Genomic DNA, 25,079 nt, shown 5'->3' with positions numbered 1-25,079 from the left:
TCAAGAAAAAATAAGTCTGAAATCCACTAGAAATTTGAGAAAACCTCGTAGAAGTATTTTATTTCAATCTTCTTCAAAAACAAAAAACAAAAATTAAATACATAATTATATGACCCCAAAAATACCCCTAAATTTCCTACAACATCACAAAAGTCCAAACTACCCCCAAATAGAAGTGCTTGACAAGTGAATTTGAAACAATATTCACACAGCTACCACTGTCTATGATCAAGTTGCAAACCTTCTGCTGGACTGAACACAGTGAATGAAAAATTCTACGCCATTGAGGCGCCTCCTTTTGTTTTGGAGTGTACAGTAATTTCTGCACCACACAGGAAAATGCTCACCCTCTTCATCTGCAATTTCAACATCAAGCAAATCATTGTCGCCTTGATCCTCTTCTACGTCTCCAACACAATCATCCTCACAATCTGCAAGACGTATAGGCTTACGCACTGGACATACACTTGAATTATGACTAGGCTCACCACATCTTAGCACTTGTTGGCAGTAGGTCTATTATAGGGGTTCTTAGCAACATCCTTATTATTTACACCACTAGTCTGTCTTGGAACAACACTATTGCTACCTCCAATTCCTTGCCTCCCTACAACTGATGAACAATCTGGAACTCCCATAGGTTGTTTCTCCTTTTCAAAATTATTACAGGGTAATTCAGAAGTAACTCACCTGGAATTTTCAGCTCAACGGGCCATTAATCTTTCAGCCTTTAACACTAAATTATGAGCCTCATCTACCATCCAAATAGGCTACAAACTCATCTTCTCCTAAATTGGGAATTTTAGGCCATTAATATATTGCAGTATTTGCTGCACATCTGTCTCTAATAAATCACAACATGTCAAGCAAAGAAATTTCTGTGTCTTCATAAACAAATCGAACACCTTGCATAAAATTATGATACTGCTGAAATAAGCACTGTTCATCGTCAAGAGGTAAAAATCTATCCTTTAATGATTTCTTCATCTTCCCCCATGTCTTCACAACCCCTTTTCCTTGTTGTCGACAATTATTTTGTACCTGATCCCACCAAGCAAAAGCTCCACCTTTCATTTGGTATGCAACCATTCTAACCTTTTTCTCATTTGGTACATCCATCATCTCAAAGAATTTTTCAACTTCATAGATCCAATCAAGGAAGGACTCAATATCAAGATTCCCATAGAAACTAGGAATATCGACTTTCAAATGGTAATCTTCAACCTTCCTATTACATTGGGACTCCCTTTGATACATTCCATATCCTCCATATTCATCTTCAGAATCATCCCCATAGGCTGGTGGCCTATGGTGATTATCAGGAACCCGTCGACCACCATCTGGATGACAAGCATTGAACCCCGCACCATCATCTCTGTTGCCTTCACAATTTCTATCAACATTAAACCCCATAGCCGCTAGCATAACACGAATCTCCTAGAGCCTGCGGTTTGTACTCTGCTGATAAGCCTAGAGTTCACCCCTAAGGGCTTGTACCCCTTGTTCTTCTTCAACACAATTGTTTCACTCACGCCAGTTGTTCTCCATATTAGAACACTAAGAAGCTCTAATACCACCTAACACAGAACAAAAAACGTAGTAGGCTTGATCTTATTCTAGCTTAACGAACCCTTGACGAATCAAGAGAAAACAAGTCTTGAATCCACCAGAAATTTGAGAAAACTACAAAGTATTTTATTTCAATCTGCTTCAAAAACTATACTTGAAAAAATAAATAATTATATGAGCCCTTTAGGGTTTCAACTGGCTTCCCTGAAAATGCAAATCACAAAAATACCCTTAAATGTCCTATGACATCACAAAAGTCCAAACTACCCCCAAATAGAATAGCTAAAATAAAATAACTAAACTTTGGCCTAAAAATAAGCAATAACAAATAAAAATAATTCATTAATTACACACCCCTCCGCCTTGATTTATGAATATCCTATTTCCCAAGAACATCTAGGGATATTTGTTCTACATCACTTTCACTCCCCAAATACCATTCCAAGGAAAAGTGACACAGCAGGAGCCTCGTAGAGCATTATAATGCCAGCGAATGTCAAAGTTCTCATTCTTTTTAAAGTCCATCTCAATCGGTCCCCATTATTAGTTAAAGGGGTATTATTCTCCAAAAAATGAACAAAATCCACCATAGAACCCACCTCCCAATCATTCAAATCTCGTGTAAACCTCACATCCCAAGTCCTCCTTTCCCCTTCCCTCTACCTGGACAAGTATAAAGCAACAGAAGCCTCTTTATTACTGGCTATCTCAGACAAAACTAGAAATGTCATTCGAACAGCTTGATCCCCACACCAACAAACATGCCAAAATGTTAATCTATTCCCCACCCCAATCTCAAACCAAGTATGTTTACTAAAATCCTCCCAACTAGGGGTGTCCACGGGTCAGCCCGGGTCGAGTTTATGCCCAACCTGCAACCGACCCGCTTTCATCGGGTGGACGATTGAACGACCCACCGTCGACCACAGACGACCTTGGGTCAAGTCGGATCAGTCTCCGATGGACAACGATCGAGTCGGTCGGCCTTGGTACTGAGTTACAACCACCAAATCTTCGCCGGATCGAAGCTCAAAACCACCACACAAGCCCAGATTTGAGTGAAAATTACAAGATCTTAGCAAAAATCGAAGCAAAAACCACCACATCAAGCCTAGATTTGAGTGAAAACTTCATCTCATCGCCAGATCTAAGTAAAAATGAAGCAAAAGCAACACATCAAGCCCAGATCTGAGCAAAATCTTCACCTCATCACCGGATCTAAGCAAGAAAACCAATATCTTCACAAGATCTAACCAAAAACTACCAAACTTCTCACCAGAATATCGATGAATCTGAACGAATCTAGGTAAATCAGGCCTTCTTTCTTGGGTTTTGTCGGTCGGATCGGGTATATTGGGTTTTGAAGAAGAAAACCTGCCATCTGACCAGCCTATATCGGTTTTTGGTGGCAGAGACCCGTCACCGGCGTCAGGTTGGCCGGTTTTCGGGTCGGCCTAGGCAGTTTGGGCGGGTGGGTTGGTTTCCAAGTTCCCATGGACACCCCTACTCCCAACCCATACAAACGTCTCTCCACAAACCACAACCGTGAACACCCCTTCCCAACTTAGAAGTCCATCCTCCCACTCTTCCCAACTTGGACAAATACAATTTCTTCTAACCTGTCAATCATCTCTCAATTTTCTCCAAGATAGGATTCCAAATAGAACATTTATGAAAGGGCCCCCACAGGCATGTGAAGATAAGACATGGGTAAATTCCTAACCCTACACCCCAAAATTCCTACCAAAACATGAACATTATTTCCCGCCCCAAGTTGGACCATTTCACTCTTACAGACATTAACCTTCAAGCTAGTGACAGCTTGAAAACATAGAAGCAACATCCGTATATGAAGAATTTGCTCCACATCTGCATCATGAAACAAAATTGTATAATCGGCAAACAAAAGACATGAAACACAAACTCCATTGCCCTATCTACCATGAGCCTTAAAACCGTTAATTAAACCAACCCCCTCCCCTCTCTTCAACATCCTACTAAAGACCTCCATCATGATCAAAAACAACATAGGAGATCTCCTTGTCTCAATCTCCTCAAACTTCCAAAAAAATCAGCTTCCAAAAAAATCAAGTCCAAATCCAAAACAAAAACTAACTATGGGGATACAAGTCAAAATCCAACTACACCATCTCTTTCCAAAACCCATCCTCCTCCTCAATAGATCTAGGAGTACATCCCAATTCACATGAGCATATGCTTTTTCAATGTCTAGCTTGCATATAACTCCCGGAACTTGACTCTTCAGTCTTCACTCGACTATCCACGAATTCATTGGCAATAAGAACTAAATCAAGGATCTGTCTACCACCCACAAATCCATTCTGAGATTCTGATATTAGCTGGTCTAAAACCCTTTTTAGGCAATTTGCTAACACCTTAGCCAAAATTTTATACACGCTCCCCACCAAACTAATAGGCCTTAAATCTCTAATATTGGATGCATCATTCTTTTTAGAAATCAAAGCAACGAAAGTATCATTGTGAGATTTTTCAAAATTACCATATTGATTAAACTCCTCAAAGAAGGCTAGTACATCTTTTTCTACCACTCGCCAACAATGATGAAAAAAGGCCATAGAGAAGCCATCTGAACCTAGAGCTTTATCCCCTTGCAAATCCCAAACAGCGTGGAGGATCTCCTCCTTATCAAACTGCCTTTCAAACCATCCCTTATCCAGCCCCCCATTTGCTCAAACTCCCCTCCACCATAGGTCACCATACCTCAATCTCTTGATACAATTTTTTATAAAACAGTACTATCTAAGAAGCCACTTCAGATTCCTCCTCATACAATAACCCATCCACCTCCATCTCTCTTTCTAGCCTTTGCAATAAAGCTATACACATCGCCTCATATCAATTCAAAGGGAGCCCAAAAAATTTACAGAATCCAAGAATTCGATATTTCACCCATCTTGAAATTTCTGAAGAATTCGCTAGACAAAATAGCTGGTTGTCTTTGTCCAATTCCACCGGCAAAGCCAACTCCAAGTTGTTATCTGAAGGCGCAATTGTCATCATAGGATGACAATCTAAAAGATCATCCCTCACACCGGACACTAAAGGAGCAATTGTCATCACAGGATGACAATCTAAAAGATTATCCCTCACACTGAACCCCAAAGCTAAGAAGAAAACTTGTCCCTCCTTCAAAATTTTCTTCCCACCAACCCCTCCCTCCTTCGAAATATTCTTCCCACCAAAGCAAGAATCTTCCACAAAATTATCCATGAAGGGAACCACCACAAAGTTAGTATTGTCAAACTCCAGTGGCTACGTCATACCAAAACCTTCCCAATCAACTCAACCCAAGCCAACTTCGAAATTGAATCCACAATCTCAGCTTCTTCGAAACCCTCACCATCAAGCTTCCCCAAGCCTAAAAACCCACCTCATGCCAAACCCAGAAGAAGATCCGATAGAAAGAGACTCAGAGATCGCGAGACTGGTCTAGCCAAATTCTTCGACAAAAGAATCGATGTTTCCGACCCTAGCGCTACCAATCGTACACCAAATAAGCAAAGCCGATCAAAAATAAGGTTGGATTTGACCTCCAACACCCTTGACAACCTCAAAGAGACCACCCTTCATCCCCCCCTTCAATCTGTTGTTGCAAGCTTCAGCACAAAGCTCGCATGAGCTTTAGAAGTTTCACCAGCCTCAAAAGTGCTTGGGCCTGAAAGGAATTGGCCAGATTTAAAACAAGGTCCTGTTTGACCCGATAGCTTTTGACCCAAATCCATATTTCCCTATAGCCCATCTGAATTTAGACTAGAGGTCACACTCGAAACCAATTTAAAATTTTTAAACCCCACTTCATTGTCCTCCTAGGATACTCGCCTCTTACCTTCTTCATTCATCTCCGCAATCAAACCTTTCCCAACCTAATGGCAATCAAGATCAAATTACTAAGAACTTAACTAGAATTCCCTTAGAATTAAGAATCAAAGTTGGAACTACAGAGAGACTGGAGAAACAAAGTTTCTGTCCAGGTCTGAAAGTAGGTTAAAGTTACATAAATAAATAAATAAACTGATTCTTCTCTTACATAACAAGCCTATTTATAATCTTTAACTATTAGGAAATAAACTATAGCTAAAAGTTAAAATTAAGCTGGCTGTCAACACATAAGTCAAAGCTGAAATTAAAGAGGATAAATGGCAGATCTAAGTAGTCAAGATAAATTGCTGCCAGCCTGCCCTAGGAGGTAAGAAAGAGTGGCTGGCTGTTTGGCTTATAGAGGGTGGCTGGCTGTCAGTCCTAATAGTAGAGGAGGAGGGGGGGGGGGGGGGTGGTTTGGTTGGCTGTCCTAAGGATAGATGGTGGCTACATCACTACCCAACGTGAATTCCTAAATTCTTGCACCTTTCCATTATCAGAATAATTTGAATTCAAACTAAACCGTAACAGAAATCACCTCCTAATTCCTTCCGAGATTTGTTCCCCTAAATTAGGTTCCACTTTAATGTACTGATTTCCCCCATCTACACGAGCTCATATTGCATCTACACCTCTCACAGCTTCCGGACCAGATTTATCACCAGAATTGTTGTCCATCACCACCGTAGCAGGCTTTGGAATATTCGGTTTCACCACATCTGTTACCCCCATCTAACTCTTGCCTTTATCAACAGCAATAGACTGCCATGTAGTCCCCATAATAGACTTCTCATGCCTTTTAACCATACTACTTGATTTCTCACGCCCTTTGACCATCTCTGCAAAAGATCGTGAACGTTGAAGAGTTGATTTTGTATTATGTTGTTGTGCAGTAGGTCTTGCAAGGCCTGAAGCCCCCTTGAAGCGTTGATTTTGTATTATGTTGTTGTGCAGTAGGTTTTGCAAGGCCTGAAGCCCCCAACGCATATTGATTAGGTTCCAACATTCTTCTCAACTCAAGCCCAAAAACCTTCCAACTGCACTTTGCCTTGCCTTCAGGAATGATGATAGACCTCCTTAGCCCACCAACTTTCAGTTCAGTCAGTAATAAGTATTGACCAAACGAATTGGAACACCTTTGCAAAGTGTAGTCAGTATCACCATATCTAAACGTAAAGAATTGCTTTGGATTGATCCCACAAACGCTATACTTAATATTATTCATTAACCACCGTGTTTCCTTCTTACCCATAAATACTGATTTTATGAAGTACTTACCCTGTTCAAAAATCCGTAAAGCAAAAAAACTTGCCCCTTCCTCTACCACCAATTGAAAAGGTTTCGATTCAATAAAGAAACTGCAAATCCCACCCATTCTGACGTTGAAGATAATTTTTAAAAAAAAATTCTGGCTAATTAGACATAGTCAGGCCTCCTTGTAACTACAAGCCACAAATCTTTGGCAAATTTTTTGAACCCTCCAGTATAAATCTAAACTACAATATGAAATGAACTAATAATCTCGTTCAAACTATTGTATATAATAAAAAAAAATCTTCAATACAATAAATCTCAATAAAATAAGAATAATTAAATATCCTCAAGTTGGCCATATCTAGTGTTGGATTTTATGTTTCATCAAACTATACAATAACAACAACCCCCCCCCCCAAAACTTTAGGGTCAGCTATGGATCATTGACAGACTGATCAAGGTTAGCTACATGTCTACCAAACTACAAAATCACACCCCAACCCCCCCCCCCCCAATCAAAAATAAATAAAAAAGAAAAAAGAAAGAAAAGAAAAAGAAAAAATAGTGAAAAGAAACTCACAAGACTACCAAACCCAATATAGATTGGCTTTTTACCAGCTGCAAGCCATTCCACTAGTGAATCTGGGGGTTGATAATTTGATGCAAGGTCAAGAAAACAAAATCCAACAACATCAATGTTAGGTCCCCAATCTGCCAAAGAACACAGATATTTTATCAGTATATAACACAGCAGAAAAACATTTGCTACTCAAGATAAAAGAACCAAGATAGAGGTAGTACACCAAAAACAATTTAGCATTGAACACAATAACTTTTAACACAGAAGTTTTATGGCATATTTCACATCAGAAATGAAAACTTATGCATATCTCCCTTGCCAACAACTGAACGATCATATTCAGCTTTACCAGTGATACTCCAAAATAGTGTTAACAAAAGTGACCAAATATCTCTTGCCACAGTACAATGGAGTAAAAGGTTTGAATTAGTTTTTTCCCTGCATAATTTAGTCAAAATTGTTTTATAAGTATTTGGTTTCAATTAAATTTTTTTTCTGCATTAAATTGACCTGTAAAAGTAAAATCTGTCTTATTATTTTTAAAGTCTGTAACTTCACTTTTTAAATCCATTGTACCTTTTCCTTTGTCTTGGTATTTTAAAAGTTTGTATGTTTTCATTATAGATAAAAGTCTATGTTACAAAAAATATATAACAAAAGCAGTTGATAAAAAAGAAATTAGCTTGATAAAAAAAATATATGTGTGTGTGTGCGCGAGCGCGTGTATGTGTGTGTCAGTAAATGGGTAACATTTAGTCAATGGAATTTGGATCTGAACTTGACATGGTAGCTGTTCCCAATTGGTAGACTCTTTGAGTCCAGACTGTTCGATTAAAATTTCAAGAGGACCAAAACAACTTTTTGTTACTTGCCAAAACTTGCAAATCATCCAATCCTGTTTCTTAAGATATGTGGATCAGTTTTGCCAATTGAATAGTGGTTAATAGTATAACTATGATATTTGTACTCGAAGTGATTTTACTGACAACGTAGTACAACCTAAGCATCACACCTAGGGGTCCTTAGCATCACACCTCAGAGAAGGTTGCATCACACAAACCATAAAAGAAAGTTTCATAACTCTTAAATTCTAAAAATATTAATCATTAACCACCTCAATAGAAAGTAATACAACTCTTTAAATAGAAGACTAATACTAATCCTAGTAGAACTAGAATTTCATACAACCCTAATAAACTTGGACTTGGACTCCTTGGGCTTTATTACTAAACCCAAACTAAATAACTAAGCTTAAATAAAAATAAAATAAGACTCAATGGACCATTAGCACAGCCCATTCCAGAATATTAAGAAATTACATAATTTCCCTTAATACATAAAATCAAATAAAATATAATAAATCATTCTCACTGCCTCCTGCATCACCAATATACTTTTTTTGGAAAGTGGGGATTGTATGAGAGGGTAACTGAAGATGAATGGGGATTTTGATATTTGTTCATTTTATAACAAGTTGCGAGGTTCTTTCTCCTTAGTCTCTCCTTGGAAAGGTGTCAAGGAAAAGTGTTTGAAAGTTAAGGACCCTCAACGTGTTTCATTTTTTGTTTGGACCATAGCTTGGGATAAGATTCTTAGAGGTGATAACTTGAGGCGTAGGGGTCTTGACTTTGTTGACTAGTGTGTTATGTGTCGTTGTTGTGGGGAGACCGTAGATCATTTGTTGCTTCATTGTGAGAAGGCTTTTTGATTATGGTGCTTTGTTTTTAGATCATTTGGGGTTTTGTGGGTCTTATGACATACGGTTTCAGATATTTTCTTTTTGCATAAAGTAGTTTTTTTAATATACATCTTTCTTACTTATCAAAAACAAATCTCACAAAACTCAAACAAAATGACGCATCAACAATTTTAATACACGCAATTAGGTATTTGGAACAATAAAAATAGCATAAGATGGTTATATATAAATAGTAAATTAAAAAAGACAAATATCTTGTAAACTTGATCTATTGCATCCTAAACAATTAATCCAACATATAATCGCAACAATTGCAACACAATATAACAGTCAACTAGAGACTAGAAGTGTAATGGAAATGTTGAACATATCACCTTTCGGTTTGGCAACTAGATGAGGACTCCATATGTATCCATAGGGTATATTGGGAGGAGAGCTATAGGATCCGCTGAGATATGTAACTGGTCTTAACTTTAGCTTTTTCTTCCTAAACTCATTAATCATGTCTCGTATTCCGAGCCAAATTAATGCATCAACAATTTGATAAGAAAGCTGCAAAAGAAGTGTAACTTGATTTATAAAATATAAAAAACCAGTGAAGCATTGGTTAAAGATAAATCAAAAGCAATGAGGATTAAGAAAAGTACTAAAAGATACTCACTCTATATCCAATTTGTTGCCTAACACGAGATAGAGGGTGGGGGAATTCACTAGTAGGCCTGAAAAAAAATAATTAAAGAAAAAGAGCAATCAAATATCATCGTGCAATTCATAGGAATATTTCCAATTTAAGTTGGTGCGCACGCGTGCGCGCGTGTGTGTGTGTGTGTGGGGGGGGGGGGGGGATAAGTTCACATAAACAAATAAACAATGCAAGAGAATAACAATTTTTTAATCATGTTTCTCAAAGGAATATAGAAAGAAAAAGAAAAAAAAAAGCATAAGAAAAAACACTGTACCAGGGATAAACTAGTTATTTAAAAGATATTTTTAGCATTAAGCTTATCCAAAGTTCCAAAAAAAACAAGACTTACGTCCATGGCATTGTGAAAAATATATGAAGTGGTACTTTTAGAGCCTCAGCAACATGAGTGTGCCCTGAACAAGTATTTGTACAAATTAACAGTCAATTGAATCACTTCAAGTCATTTGCAAAAATGAAGACAGCTGATGAACTGAAACTGTGGGAAAAAATTTACTGTTAGGATCGTGGGTTATAAACCCACTGAATGTCCGTATAACTTACTGATCAAGAAACTAGATTAATAAACAACCACTTTTTCTTCATCTTTTTTAAATGACAAATTACCACTTTTTTAAATCTTGATTTCATAACACATGGAGAATTAAAAGAAGTGATGAAAGCTAACCATATGCTGGGGGATTGGCAATTATTGCATCTGCTTTAAATGGAATATTGGTAGCGGGGTCAGGATCCTGGCATGCAGGAAGTAAAGAGTATATAATGTCCTTGATTTGATTTCTCTGGATTGATATTTCTGAAGGCCCAGATGGTAAGAAACCTTTATTCTTGACCATATCTGCATAAAAAACAAAACAAAACTTGATGTGAACTAAACTACAAGGTTGAAAAGAAAGAGTCAACTGTACTTTTAAGAGTCAAGGTTATTTTTGGAATTTAACAATTGACTTTCCTCCATCAACTAGAATTAGAATTTAGTTTTAGTAGTCTACATACGTGTGTGATTGTACTCTTATGGAGACAAGTTTGATTGATTAAAAAAAAATTCTCTTGAAATTTTTGTTATGTTTTGGTGCTAACTCCTAGGTTGTTCTCCCTTGCTAGGTGCTGACTCCAAGCAAGCCATTTCTCTAGGTTAACAATATTTTTATTTTTTTTGTTCTTCAATTTTGTATCCATTTTGATATTTTCCTGCATGGGAGAGGGGGGGGGGGAATAGACATTATAAAATTCAGATATTCTTTCTATTGGTAACTTAAGCATACACCCAATGGGTCTTAAACTGATAACTTCACCCTCCACCTCATTTGAAAAAGGAGAGGAGGTTCCATTTAAGTGAAAGCTCATTGGTGAAATTCATTTCATTCATTCAAGCTCAGAACCGATGCCCCCCTTTTTCACTAGGCAAGTTCTACACCAATCCAATTTGAACCGGTGGCCTGTGCAATCACATATATGTATGTAAGTATGAATGTATACTAATGCTTAAAGAGCCCAACCATGAATCTATCCGTTATTAACATAACCACAAGCATCAAGTTTGGGAAGTTTAAAGTACCAGAATAAATTTTATGAAATTGAAGTAGATTCATAAATTTCATGCACTGTGTTAAGGTTTCTAATTACCCTCACATTTATTTTAATACTCTTGAATAGTCATTAACATGTAAATTATAAATATACCCTTATAAGTGGCTAATGAAAAAATTATACATTTAGTGTGTTTTAGCTCCAAATTAAAAAGTCAGCTTATTTTACTATTCAGTTTATTTTTGCTACTATTCATGAGCCCACTGCACTTTTTGGTACTATTCATGGGTCTCACTATATTATTTTAACTAACTTCTACTTTTATCTACAGTACTTTTAACAAAAAAATTTCAATTTCAGCAAAATAAGTGGATCCCAAACAGACCCTTAAACTAAAGTCATTGAACTAAGTATCCCAACAAAGACATGGAAAGAGAAAATACAGGGGAAAAAAAGTATATAATTAGCTAAATTTAAATTTACTCAAAGGCAAAAGTCAACCTTAAGGCACCAAGGCCTTGTATCACCTGAGGCGTGAGACGACAAAAGGTGCTAGCTCAAGTAATGCAAGGCTCCAAATTCTTAATATATTAATTATACAAATAGAACTAAAATCATATGTACCTAGTGTATTGAAATATTATAGTGAACTGTTTATCAATGTGTTGCATGAAGAAACTAGGTCTATCAAATTATTTCAAAGTAGAAATAACATGGTTTAGGCTCTATCACTTATTCTAACAATAGGTTCTACAACAATCTTCTATATAAATTAATTAATCCAACAAGTTTGACAACAAACTTTTGTAAATTAGTTTAACTAACAATAGGTTTTATAGCACGCCTTTTTAAATTAATTAATCTAATAATAGGTTTTACAATTACAATAACCTTCTATAAAAAATTTAAAATTATTAATAAAAAATAATAAATGATAAATTTCAAAAATAAAAAATAAATAAAACACAGGCTCTCACCTTAGCGCCTTTTTCATGGCTTAAGGCGTCACCTTACTAAAGGCACCCCGCCTCATGCAGGAGACTAGGCAAGCGCCTAGCTCACCTTTGACTACAATATTTAGTACATCATGAAATTGATTTCTAAAGTGACACAATCTAGATATAACAATTCACAAGAAAAGCCAACAACAGATGTATAGCTCCAAGAATCAAGTTACCGAACACGAAATCAGTAACTGCTCAAGTCCAAAGAGCACCTTCATTCCATAGCATTGCAGGGTTCATCTAGACCCTGTATAGCTTCTAACAGTATTTCTTACTACGTTTTTGAATTATCTAAAGATTTGCCAATGTTTGCAACAAAAACAGCATTCCTTGCTACTCCCGCTCTAGGTTTTCTTTAAAGGAAATCTTTGATCTATATCCTATGACTCATTTTTCCTTCTTGACCAGAGACAGAAAAACAAGGATTCCAGATAGAAGCCATGATTTAGAGAACCTGCCAATTGCCACAGCACAATCAATGTGCCAGCAATCTTGATTGATTCAGTAATGTATAAATCCTTTATCTAGTATTTTATCCTGCATTATTCTCAATATTATTGAAACAGTAATAATTCTTAGTTATGGTCTATGTTGCATAGATTATGGTAGAAGTCCCAAGTGCAGTTACATGGACAACTGCTGCATTTTTTAACTTCTCAATAAATTTCTACCGTTAAGTGTCCGGTAGCCATACCCTTACATTATTCCATGTTGTTAGTACAACAAGATGAAATGAAGGTCCAGGTATAAAAGTAGCCATATTCTTATTGATATCTACTGCATAAAGGCAGTAGTCAAAACATTACTTGAAACACATCCTTCAAAGATAATCTCGTCCACAATGCATTTTGTAGAATTGTTTCACACAAAAGATATTTATGATGCTGTGCTCCTAATCATTGTGTATTAAGCATCACACAGTAGGACTTCTTTGTCAAAACAAGTAGGACTTACAAGAAAGTAGGATTTGAACACTTACAACCAGCAAGAACTTTTGGATCTCCACCTAAAGGAAAGAACTCCAACCCAGCAGTCAAGACAAAATCTTTGAAATTAGCATGAGTTGCTAGTCTAACCCTGTGGCCGTGCTCCTGCATGCAAAGTTTCCGTCAACTCATATTGCCTGTAGGGTATGTGGTTCTAATTTACAGTATGATGAAAAGTTTTCATCATCTGCATGATATTTTTCTTTTTTTGGCAAGTCAAATATGGCACTAGGAATAATTAAAAATAAGACACCTTATTGAGCTATTTTTTAAGGAATTCATAAGAGTATTTCAATTTCGATATAATGCAACATTGACAAACAGATCAGCAAACTATATACTTTACTCTAAATACCCAACCTTCCGCTTTACAGCCAAATTAAGCATCATAAGTTCCTTATGTCACTCAAAATATACAACAAATACATAGGAATCTATATGATGACCAAGAGTCCATTATAGCAGATGCAAGGCTAGTAAAATATTTTGACAAATAATAATCATTTTCATTAATAAAAGTGAAGAGACATGGGTAGTGCTCCAGTGTGCACAAGAGATAACCCTAAAGTACAAAGAAATTATGGCCTAAAACTTAAAATAACTAGAAAAACAAGAAAACTAGAGGGAGAAGGACTCATGGCCTTTGTCCATTTGTGTAGACTCCTTAAAATACATTCTTCAATCTCATAATTTAAATCTCCCTTCCTTCCTTCAAAACATTTGCTCATTTTGTTCTTCTCTCCATAAACACCACTTAAAAAAAAGGGAATGGCCTTCCAAATATCTATTGCATCTTGTTGTCCAAATCTTCTTTTGCAGCACTGCAAGAGAACAAGGACCATTTATGGCATTACCCAATTAAACTACAAAAAAACTGACACCAAGGTCCATGGTTCATGAACAAAGTTACAACAGAGAAGTAAATGATCCACTAATTCCCCTTCCAACTTACACATACAACACCAATGGTAATTTCTCATCTACTATAATAAATTACTATCATCTGACACCATACAAGTTTCTTTCAACAATTAAACCTCACCGTTACATCTCTTGAATATTGGTGAATTAAGTCTTGCTCCTTGAATTCTTTCCAAACATTATCGAATCTAGTATCTTTATTTTCATTAAAAGGAAAGACTCTTATGTGACAACATTACACCATTATTGATTATACCAATAGAAGATTGATTAAAAATCACATTTTACCATGTGAAAGTATCAATCTCCACTAAAATTCTTCTCTTGAGAACTTCATTGAGCATCGTTGGGTTATTCATATCAATATGTGCATGCAGTATGCAAACCTTCCACATCCAAAAGATCACTCTAAGACTTGCATTGAACACTTGGTGTGCATCACTCTCATGAATAGTTTCTTTAATATGTATTGAAGTACTCACCTTTAAATCATTATCATCAAAGTAGACATCATACATAGTTTGGTAGAGAATCCCATACATGAGTAATGTGTGATGATCATAGAATACCTATCAAGTTAAATAGAAATTTTCATAAGACTGCTATACAACCAACCATGCTCTATGGTGCCAAATGTTGGGCCATTAAGAAGCAAAATATTCATAAAATGAGTGTAGCTGATATGAGAATGTTAAGATGGATAAGTGAAAATACATGGAAAGATAGGATTCAAAATAAGGATATACTCTTAAAGATTGGGGTAGCTCTATTGATGAAAAGATGAGGTAGAGTCTCTTGAGATGATTTCCCCATACTCAGAAGAGAGAAACTAATGCACTAATAAAAAAGAGTGAGTTAATCCAAGTTCAAGTTAAGGGAACAAAAAATGGTAGAGGAAGACCAGAAATCACAATCGTAGAAGTATTAAAAAAGGATATGTCAATTAAGGAACTAACAAAGCATATGAGTTTAGATAGAATAGGATGATGGAAAATAATACATGTGACTAAACCTAATTAATCTGTTAAGGATCCATAGCCAAGAAAGAATTTTAGGACTAAGGCTTTGGTTGTCTTTGTTGTAACACAACTACAAACACCAACCAATCTTCCAATCTACCTTGTGTCGCATGTTCTACGAATCCAGCATCTTGAAAGGCGTTCTCATCTTTTATATCATCATTCTCATGCTCAAAATCATCTTCTAGTATGTCCAGGTGTTCACAGTCACCTTCCAAATCTCCATATGAGTTCCCACTGCTTCCCGTCACTAAAGAGATTGTACAACTCGTGATAAATCTTCAATCGCATGCCTCATCTCTACCATCTCTATTTGTTGCCCATTGATTTCCTCTATGCCCACAACCCCTACCATAACCAATCATAACTTAAAATTGCAACCTTTGACTCATATCTCTTTTGCTCTAATAATAATTGATGAGGCGAGAAATTAGATCTAGTGTACAAGAAGGGTTTAAGAAGAAATCACAGCAACAACAAGATTAAAGCAAAGAAAAAGATTATAAGATTCAAGTTGGAAAAATCAAACATCAGTTTCTAGTCTCAAAGAGATCAAGAAATTTTCAAATCTACAATTTCATAAAGCACCTAAAATGACTGAAAAGAGGCTATTTATAATAGCTTTTACTAACCATAGAATCCTAACCCTTCATCTTACACATTGCAATTAAGTCGTAATCATCCAACTTCATGTCACATAAACTTTTAAAATACTAAAGATATGATAATAACAAAACATAACTTAAAGAAATAAAAGGCTGCTCTTGTGGTAAATGGGCCAGCAAATTGGAAATAATGGGGTCTTCTTGCCATTAGGCTTAAATTCTCCTGCATCAATATAAGAGTGGTCCAATAGAATTGTCAAAGTTATCTTTTGGCTTGCGTCATTGAAATGTTCTTGCCACACAGTAAAGGCCAAAAAACAGTTAATTCCCGACATCGTTGGAGACTCTTGTCTATTACCAAGTGAACATTTCTCCTTCAAAAGAAATACACCAAGCCTTGCTTCATGATGAAATATGAAAAATCCCACATTGCCAGTGTCAACCTTCCACTTCCTAATCTTTCACTGGGGAATCTAACCACATTGAAGTCACCTCCAATACACCGCGGAACATCCCACAAACCCCACCACATCAACCATCCATCCAAATTAGCATTCAAACCATATACCCCATAGAACGCCAAAATGAAACCATCCTCAACACATTTAAAATCGCACAACATAAAATAGCTGCCTGCCACCTCCTTAATTTATCCACATCCCATCTAGCCTACAGCAGAAATATACTGCCATCTTGTCATGTTCTCCAATTTTGTTCCTTGGAGACAAATTCTATCTGCCTTCAATTCTCTCAACAGATTTCTGATCCATATCCTATTATCCCCATCTCTATTCCACCAACACTATTTTCAGTTTCATATTAACTTTGTTATCATCCTCCTTTCTTTCCTACTTGTTGCACCATTATCTTAATTCAAAGATCAAGATAATTTTTTCAAATCCCTTTGACCTGCTTTCCTTTGCTTCAAGCTGCTTTCTCAGCCCTTCACTGCTTTGTGGAGTTATTATGGAATCTTCAACAGACAAAATAACCGTAGACTCTACCAATCCTTTAAAAAAATTCCCAGGGTTTTGCTAATCCTGTCAATCATACCTTTCACCTCAGCCAAGACTCCTCTAAACTTTTCTAGCGTGCTCTTCCCCTGATCCTCATCCCTTTGCACATCAATTGGTTATCATGAGCCTTCATAGAAAATGAGCTCCATCTTTGGGAGTGATGTAATAAATTTTTCTCCCTAGGGTAGCTTTCAAAAGCTTCAATTTTTTTTTTTTTTTTTGGGTCAGATCCAGGTAAAGGTCCAGCCTGCTACATGGGCTCATGAGTAGTTTTAAAGTTCCCACCCACTTCATAACATATTAGGCCTAGCCCTTATTCTTCTTAAACCAAAGCCCGAAAACTCTAACCCTGATTCTGGATTGTCTCCTCTTCCCACAACTTCTGGCCTAGTTTTCTCATAGCACACGTTAGAAAGCCTTAAGGAATTGCTTCAGTCTCTAATCACTCACCACATGGAACATATACCACTGCAGCCTTTTTTGCCTCATTTTTCAACCATTAAAAGTTTATGCAACCATGGAAGATTAATTTGTTACTAATTCACAAATTCATCCATTCAATATTTATTTTATGGGCCCACATGTGAAGCCTAATTAAAGTAAAATTCATGTAGTCTAAAAAGTCTAGTTATATGTGTTCTAGGTTTGAAACAGTTTTTTATTAGAGTTAGATTTTTTATTTTACAAGTTATGATCAAAACAAAAACAAATACCAAGTAGATAGCTTATTGTGAGTTCCAGTTTGCTCAACTGGTAAAATCTCTAATGGTTGAATAAGAGATCTGGGATTTAATCCCCGCCTACACCAAAAACTAATTGGTGTCTTGGTCTTATGATAAAAAGTTATTATCAGCAGCAGACGACATGAGTTGTAACTCTCTCAAAAAAAAAAAGTAGATAGCTTATTATTGTGGTTTTCCATAAGTGAAAAAATAATAATAATAATAACCTTTAAGTCAAATGGTACTATCACAACCCGTCACATGCATGGTGTAAGTTATCAATCATAAAAGAAAAAATAACAAAAAATAATGAGAATAGCAAATAGCCAGCATGAGCATTAGACTTATTGATAAAGAACTAACATGCTAAAACAATTCAAACAAGTATTAAGTTGGATAATTAAAATCTCAACAGCATCATTAGAAAAGCCTTACCAGCTCTTCAGCAATACTGAAAGGAGTCACAATTATAGTAAAGTGACAGCAACATTTCAAATCTCCAATCCTCCCTAGGCCAAAAAGAAAAGGGGGAACATCCATTTCTAATGAACATGCCCTTCATTTGTGGGGTGCATATTCATGCTAAGACCCCACCAATCAGCAACACACATGGAAACAAACTTATTTAAGTTCACATGCAGTTGCATCATGCACTACAAGATGATGCATGACATGAAGTGCAGTTGCAACCAGTAGAAGAGTGGCTATATCTCCAAACTTCACTTGTTTTTATTGTTTCTCCTATCAGACCTTTTAATGGGCTCATGAAAAACTGAAAATAATAATAACCTGCAAACATTTTCCAATGGCAACAAAGGGCTGTACATCTCCTCGTGTTCCAACAATAAGCATCACAATTTGCAGCGGAGGTATATCTTGAACCTCAGTTGTGTCTACAGGTTCTGCATCAGCCGCTTCATTATAAACAACTCCAGTACCAAAATCAAGAGCTTGGGGTTCAACATCTCCTGGAACTTCAAATTGTATGGTCCCATCATCTTTAACCATAGCAGTTCGTTTTAACCATTTAAGCTGCAGAGTTTTTCAAGGATTGTCAATATCCAGACACTACATTACAAAACCATGAACTTATAAACAATAAGTAGAACTTCAATACATGCATACACATACATAAAAACAGACATACACAATACATGTGCACAAACAAGCATACATACATACATATTATGGACACGTGTGTGTATATACATGTCCAATGTTCACCAACTCTCCTATATTAATCTTGTTCAAATATCAAAAAAGATTGTGAATATGAGTGGTTTTTTTTAATAAGTAAAAAATAAAAATTACTCATGATGGTGAGCATTCCATAACCTAAAAGAATTACCAAAAATAATAATAATAATTACACACAAAAAAGAAGTGAATCAGTATAATCACTTAACATATTACAATTTGTAAGACCCCAGACTTGAGCGGGTGATCCCTGCCTAATTTATCCAGTTAGCTTTTCTCGATGGTACTCAAATACTATTTGTGCGAGTTTTTTTGGTTTGGCTAATGTTATTTTATTTTATTTTTTGGGAAAGGTATGGTAGGACCTTAAAACATTCTAATAAAAATGTCTATCTATAAAGTACCGAGTTAAAGAGGAAATAATGCTCACATAGAGATGATAAGTGGGAGAAAGAATAATAATAATAGGTAACAAAATATAATCATGAACATACGATGGACTAAGAGGGCGTTTGGATCCCACGTCTGCGTCTTCAGTCCGCGTTTTGCTTCCTTTTTTTTTTTCTTTTTTCTTTTTTTTCAAACCCAGCCACAAGGTTTAACTATTCAGCTATGAACAGTGCACAAATGCACTGTTCATGGGTCCCACAAATTTCAATTTTCAGCCACTTTTTCATTGAAAATGGGTCCCACAGTACTATTCACACATTTAAAAATTATTTTGCTACAGTGTTTTCAGTTTTCAGTTTCAGCAAAATAAGTTCTATCCAAACGGACTCTAAAACATAAGGAAAACAAAACATGGCAGCAACAATAAGTTCAATAACAATTATTTACAGTTCAAAAAAAATTAGTTTAACTACACCAAATGTGGACTATATCTGTCCATTGGAACAATATGCCATTAAGTGGTTTTGTAGTCAGTTATACTTTAGGAAAATTTTCACCTCCTATTAACATAAAACACATAAATGCTATAACAAGGATAACGTGAATATACACACCACTCAATTGCATATCTATTGGTTTGGTTTTATTATAAGCGCTTTTCTATTTCATAGGTACTCCAGCTAAGGGTAACACATGTATATAGTCTTAAACCCATATCAATCAATAACTATTAGTGTCAATCAAGTAGAAAACATATATTATATGTCACCTACCTAAGCACTAAATTCAAAGAAAAAATAAGCTAAAATGAGCATGATGCCAAATTGCAAAAGCATGAGTTAAAATTTATTTATGTATCAAACCTTCTTCTTGAGTGGAATTTTCTCATCAAAAAACTTCATTGCCAGCACTCCAAGCCTGCTATTTTGTTTGGACTTACTAAGCTCACTCGAACTTGAACTTGAACTCACATCTGATCTTCCAACAGCCAACACTTCCCCAGGCACACTTTGTGCTGACGAATTACTCTCAGTAATCCCTAAGCAAAAGCACATTCATAAATTGAAATTCTAATACATCCTAATGCCTAAAATGCTTCTAATTATTATTCAAACATATAACCGCAACCATCCCATTGATTAAAACCATAGGCTTCCCACATTTATATCTAATGAATGGAAGGGGAATAACACACAACAACAGAAGACCACAAGGCACAGTGACCTCAAAAACAGAAAATTATTACTTCTTGTATGTAATCATATAAATAATTTAAATTCTATAAATATTTATCCATAAATAAAAACACAGCTAAATCATCCCATTTGACCCTAGCCTTATATCTATAAATTCTAATTGAAAACTGAGTAACTCAGAATTCGAAAAAATTTTAATTTTAGACAACTCATGGGAAAGAATAGAATACCTAATTAGCTTATAGTTTATGGTTCAATGTAGTTCTAATAATTTTCTTTTCTTTTTTTGGAAAATTCAATTGTGACAACAAGTGAAATAGGGGGGACTATAGTACACTTCCAGCGTACTTGATTGATTTTTTCCTAATAAAAATTCTTAAGTTACTTATCAAAAAAAAACAAGTGAAAAAGGGGCATTTGAACCTTGGTTATCCTTTTAAAAGACACCGGGCAATGCCACTAAGCTACAAAACTCTTGTCAATGTAGTTCTAATGATACCTCTTGTGCTTTCAGAACTTTTTCATTCACACCTCCTGTGAAATCCAGTTATTTTAATCAACTACTTCCAGTTCCATCAACTTACTTGTAAAACCATGAAAATTAACCATATGAGATCCACACAACCATGCATACTCTCTCTCTCTCTCTCTCTCTCTCTCTCTAACACACCTTTGTTATTCAATAATTCTCATGTGAATAATTTTCATTAATGATTTTTATTGGAGATAGATGTTAAAAATTGATTAAAACAAACTGATGCCACAAGAGATGTGATTAGAAGAAAAAAAAATTAATTGAAATTTGGGGTTGTCAATAGAATTACATTAAATCACATGGAATGTGTGCATAATATATATTATCTAACTAGTAAGAGACAATGGAAATATATACTTATAAAATAATAAATAAAAGACTAAAGTACTCTTTTGGCCTTAAAATTTGGGGTTGTTTTTCATTTTGGCCTTTTACATTTTAAAATTTTCATTTTGACCTTTCCATATTTGATTCTGTTTTCATATTGACCGTGCTGACTAATTAAGCAAAATTTTGAAAATAAAAACAACCCGAAACTTAAAGTCATGCTTCAAAATTTTGCAAACAAATAAAAAACAATCATCACATATATTTTTACTAGAAACAGAGTAACTACATATTTGATCATGTAAATAAATAAATAAAAAATAGCTTCGATCATGGCAATTATTTCAATTATACCCTTGCAACCATTTAGACATACTTAAAGTCATGCTACAAATTTTGCAAACAAAGGACAAGTAACCACCATTATCACAGTTATTTCAATTATACTCTATCTAGAAATACTAAATTTTAGAGAATTAACCGTGTGGGTGTGTGTGTGTGTATATATTAATAACGGGATTAACTCAGAAATGCTAAATTTTAGAGAATTAATAAGGAGAAGTGTAAAAAAAAAAAAATTTGATCGTGAAAATTTAAATAAATAAACCAAGATTATGGCAATTATACCATTGTCACATTCTATATGTAAGTGATCAGGAATGTAAACAAATTTAGACAGTTAAGAATTTGATAAATAAAAGAGAAAAAAAAATGGAAACGGGTTAAGGGAGGCATTTAAAAAAATGTAATTGATTTGAAACTAGAAACAGGAAGGTAATAAAGTAGAAATTTGATGATGATGATGATGATGTAAAAAATACCGTGGGACGTAGAAGAAACAGCAACATTGGCCGAAGGTTGAGGTCGAAGATCGAGGGATGCAGATGAGGAGGCCGAGGACGAGGAGGCGGAGGCGGAGGCGGAGCTGTGGCGATGATGGCAATCCTCCATTTTTCTTTTTTTTCTTTTTTTTAAAGTCTAACACAACACAATGATTCAAGAATGAAACACACCTGATTGATGTATTTATTTATTTATTTATTTATTTATTTATTTATTTATTAGAAGATTATCTCTCCACTCAAAAAAGGCGTGTGAATGCAAGCAATTTTTGGAATATTTGTGATATTGTGTAAGGATGAAGGAAACGGATTTGGGGAATATTGCTTTTCTTTTCTTTCTTTTTTATAGGTGTTTTTATTGAGCAGAAATTACAACTTCCCCGCCGCATTTTGTTTGGTCAAAATTTAAGATATTTAACTTGGCTTGAAATTTGACATCTTACTCTTCTTATAATAGTTTAGTTAGAGAGTCCGTTTGGATAGAACTTATTGTTAAAAATTGAAAATTGAAAACTGAAAATACTGTACAAAAATAATTTTTTAATGTGTAAAAATTACTGTTCATCCCAAAAAGTACTGTTCATTGGCCTAAAATCACTGTTCATGGCCAATGAACAGTGACATATGCGCGTGGAAAAAAAAAAAAAAAAAAACGGGCTGGACGTGGACGTGCTGTGCTATCTAAACGCATTCAGAGTTTGGTAACCCACTTTTAATAAAAATAGAACTAAATATATAATTTTGCTAATCTTTTATATCTCCAAAAACACAAAATACATCAAAATACAAGGTTAAAAAGAATCTAACGAAACATGTGTATCATGAGATTTCAAACCAACTTAAATTTCTGTCATACCTTAAAGGGTAAAGTGTCAAATTTCAAATTATAAGTAGATAACTTAAATTTCAAACCAAATGATAAGTTCATAGGCAACTCTACGTTCAATTCAGGATAGTCACAAGACCAACCTGACCTGGAAAAAAAATTATTATATATAAAGTTTAAAATTTTATGATTTTTTTAATCCTTAAAAAATATTTGTGACCACCCTAAACTTTTTGAGGCCCAACATAATTAAATTTGACAAATTTTGGTTGTAAACTAATACTATAATTCTACTCAATATTTTTTTTATACGTTAATTTTGACAGATTCACAAATAAATTACATTTTCTTTTTATATTCTTCATACTTGCAAGATTTCAAGAAAATAAAAAAATTAATAGTTATGTCATCAATCAATTCTTTAAATTTTGAGTTTTTGTAGTCTAAAATTATACATAAAAAAATAAATTTTTGGATCAAAAGTAAATAACATACTATTGACATGAAATTTGACATGCGTTTTAAGAATATGCAATTCAATAATTAGATTTTCAAAATATGTGGTCATGTTAATTTGTTTAATGAGATTTGTAACCTTAGGGCACTTTTAAGTTTGTAGCTAAACTTTGTCATTAAACTTTAGTCCCCTTAACAATATATTAGGTTCTAACAAATAAAAAGAGAAATCCTAATAAAATTTTTATCTAACTAAAATTTTGATAGGGATATAACTTGCAACATTGGTAATGAGACTATCATGCAAAAATTTCAAAATTTCAAAAAAAAAAAAATTATAGAAATAAATGGTAAGACTTTATGTATTTGTGTGAGTGCGTTTTTTTTGTTTTTTAAGATCAATATATGAAGTTCTCTTTTAATTAAATTTTGTATAATTTAAATTTCTTAACAACCACCCTAAAAAATATTCCTAAAGCCATCATTGAATAAGTTGTAATTTACACATTTATTTATTTACAAAGAAAGTAAAAAGAGCATTATTAATTAATATATTAATAAAGAAGCAACGGCTGGCAGACATTCAGGTCACTCTCACTCAAGTCATAATTAGGAATGTCTTTTTGGATATACAATACTGTCAGTTTCTTTAAGACACTTTCTCCTCTTCCCGCGTGTTAAAAATAATTAATATTCTTTAAAAAAAAATCAGAATTAAGAGATATTAGGTGGTGGTGTAAGTGTATTGAATACGTGGAAAGAAACCGTATGGCTTTTAACTTTTATTACATGATGATGATGATGATGTGATTTTGAGACAAAGAAAACACACGGTCATAGATGGACTCTCTTGTTGGAGCACCAAATATAAAATGCAACAATACGCGGACAATTGTGTTTGTATTGGAATTGGAGTTCCCATCTTTGGCGTTTACCTCTATTTCTTTGCTTATCCAACTGTAAAGCTACTTGCCCTACTCTAAATTTCAATTATATTTTTGTATTATTTGTTGATTTTTTTTATAAAGATTTTTAGTTTAGAAAATTTACTTAAATCTCACCCCCAACTTACCACTCTAGGCCAGCCTATGGGTACGGATACCCCCAAGTTCTCATGACAAAGGGTAACACTTAGGGTTCATTTGGGAACAATTTATTTAACTTTTGCTGAAAATATTTTGCTAAAAGTATGTTAAAATATACTTATACCTTAAAAAAAGTGGGAAAAAGTGAGAAAAAGTATGAAAAGTTGTTATTTTAAAAAGCTATACATAAAAGATAAAAACTAAAAGTTGAATCTAATGCGTAACACTCTTAGCCCAACATGGGTAGTGTGTTTTATTTTAATTTAATTATGTCATAAAATTATTGAATTTAATTATTACTAGTATGTAACATGTGCTTGTGCATGTGAATTGTCAATTGTAGTGGTACTATGGGTTATTAAACATATTAGACATTAGTTAATATAATTTAATTATGGCATGGATAAATTCAAGATTTTATCATTTTAGATCTACTCATACATATTTTGCTTTTTTTGGAATTGAATTAGATTGTTGCACGGTTCATATTATTGATGATTGTTGGAGTTGCTCTCTATATGTTTGTCATAATGTTTCTGTGATTGATTATTGACCACAATTATTAGGCCCAGAAGCCCTAATTTTGATCTGATTGTTAGAACGGGTTAAAACTAGTGTCATTGTGAATATTATTGAAAATTTTATTTCCAACAATTATTTATGGGTTGAAATCAAAGTTAAAACGGTTGAGATATCTTGAAAACCGTATCAGGCGCG

At 34.7% G+C, this 25,079-nt stretch overlaps 1 protein-coding gene across 2 annotated transcripts in view; it reads right to left on the bottom strand.

Annotated features, from left to right (window-relative positions):
- Positions 1–22,260, bottom strand: part of LOC142607389 (sterol 3-beta-glucosyltransferase UGT80A2-like) — a 50,560-nt gene extending 28,300 nt beyond the window's left edge. The window contains exons 1-10 of one of the 2 annotated variants that reach the window (XM_075778850.1): positions 21,975–22,218; positions 19,959–20,134; positions 18,298–18,540; positions 14,629–14,715; positions 13,219–13,330; positions 10,373–10,543; positions 10,037–10,100; positions 9,664–9,721; positions 9,377–9,554; positions 7,304–7,434 (exon numbers count right to left, since the gene is read on the bottom strand). In XM_075778850.1, coding sequence (XP_075634965.1) covers positions 7,304–7,434; positions 9,377–9,554; positions 9,664–9,721; positions 10,037–10,100; positions 10,373–10,543; positions 13,219–13,330; positions 14,629–14,715; positions 18,298–18,540; positions 19,959–20,134; positions 21,975–22,104 — 1,350 coding nt within the window. In that variant the 5' untranslated portion in view covers positions 22,105–22,218. Of the gene's footprint in view, positions 1–7,303; positions 7,435–9,376; positions 9,555–9,663; positions 9,722–10,036; positions 10,101–10,372; positions 10,544–13,218; positions 13,331–14,628; positions 14,716–18,297; positions 18,541–19,958; positions 20,135–21,974 lie in introns of both variants that reach the window. The other variant, XM_075778851.1, reaches the window with a different exon arrangement.
- Between the last annotated feature and the right edge of the window lie 2,819 nt (positions 22,261–25,079).

This window comes from Castanea sativa, chromosome 8 (assembly GCF_040712315.1).
Source record: "Castanea sativa cultivar Marrone di Chiusa Pesio chromosome 8, ASM4071231v1".
Taxonomy (NCBI): Eukaryota; Viridiplantae; Streptophyta; class Magnoliopsida; order Fagales; family Fagaceae; genus Castanea; species Castanea sativa.
The sequence above is the reverse complement of the archived record's forward strand: the minus strand, read 5'-3'. Positions and strand labels throughout refer to the sequence as shown.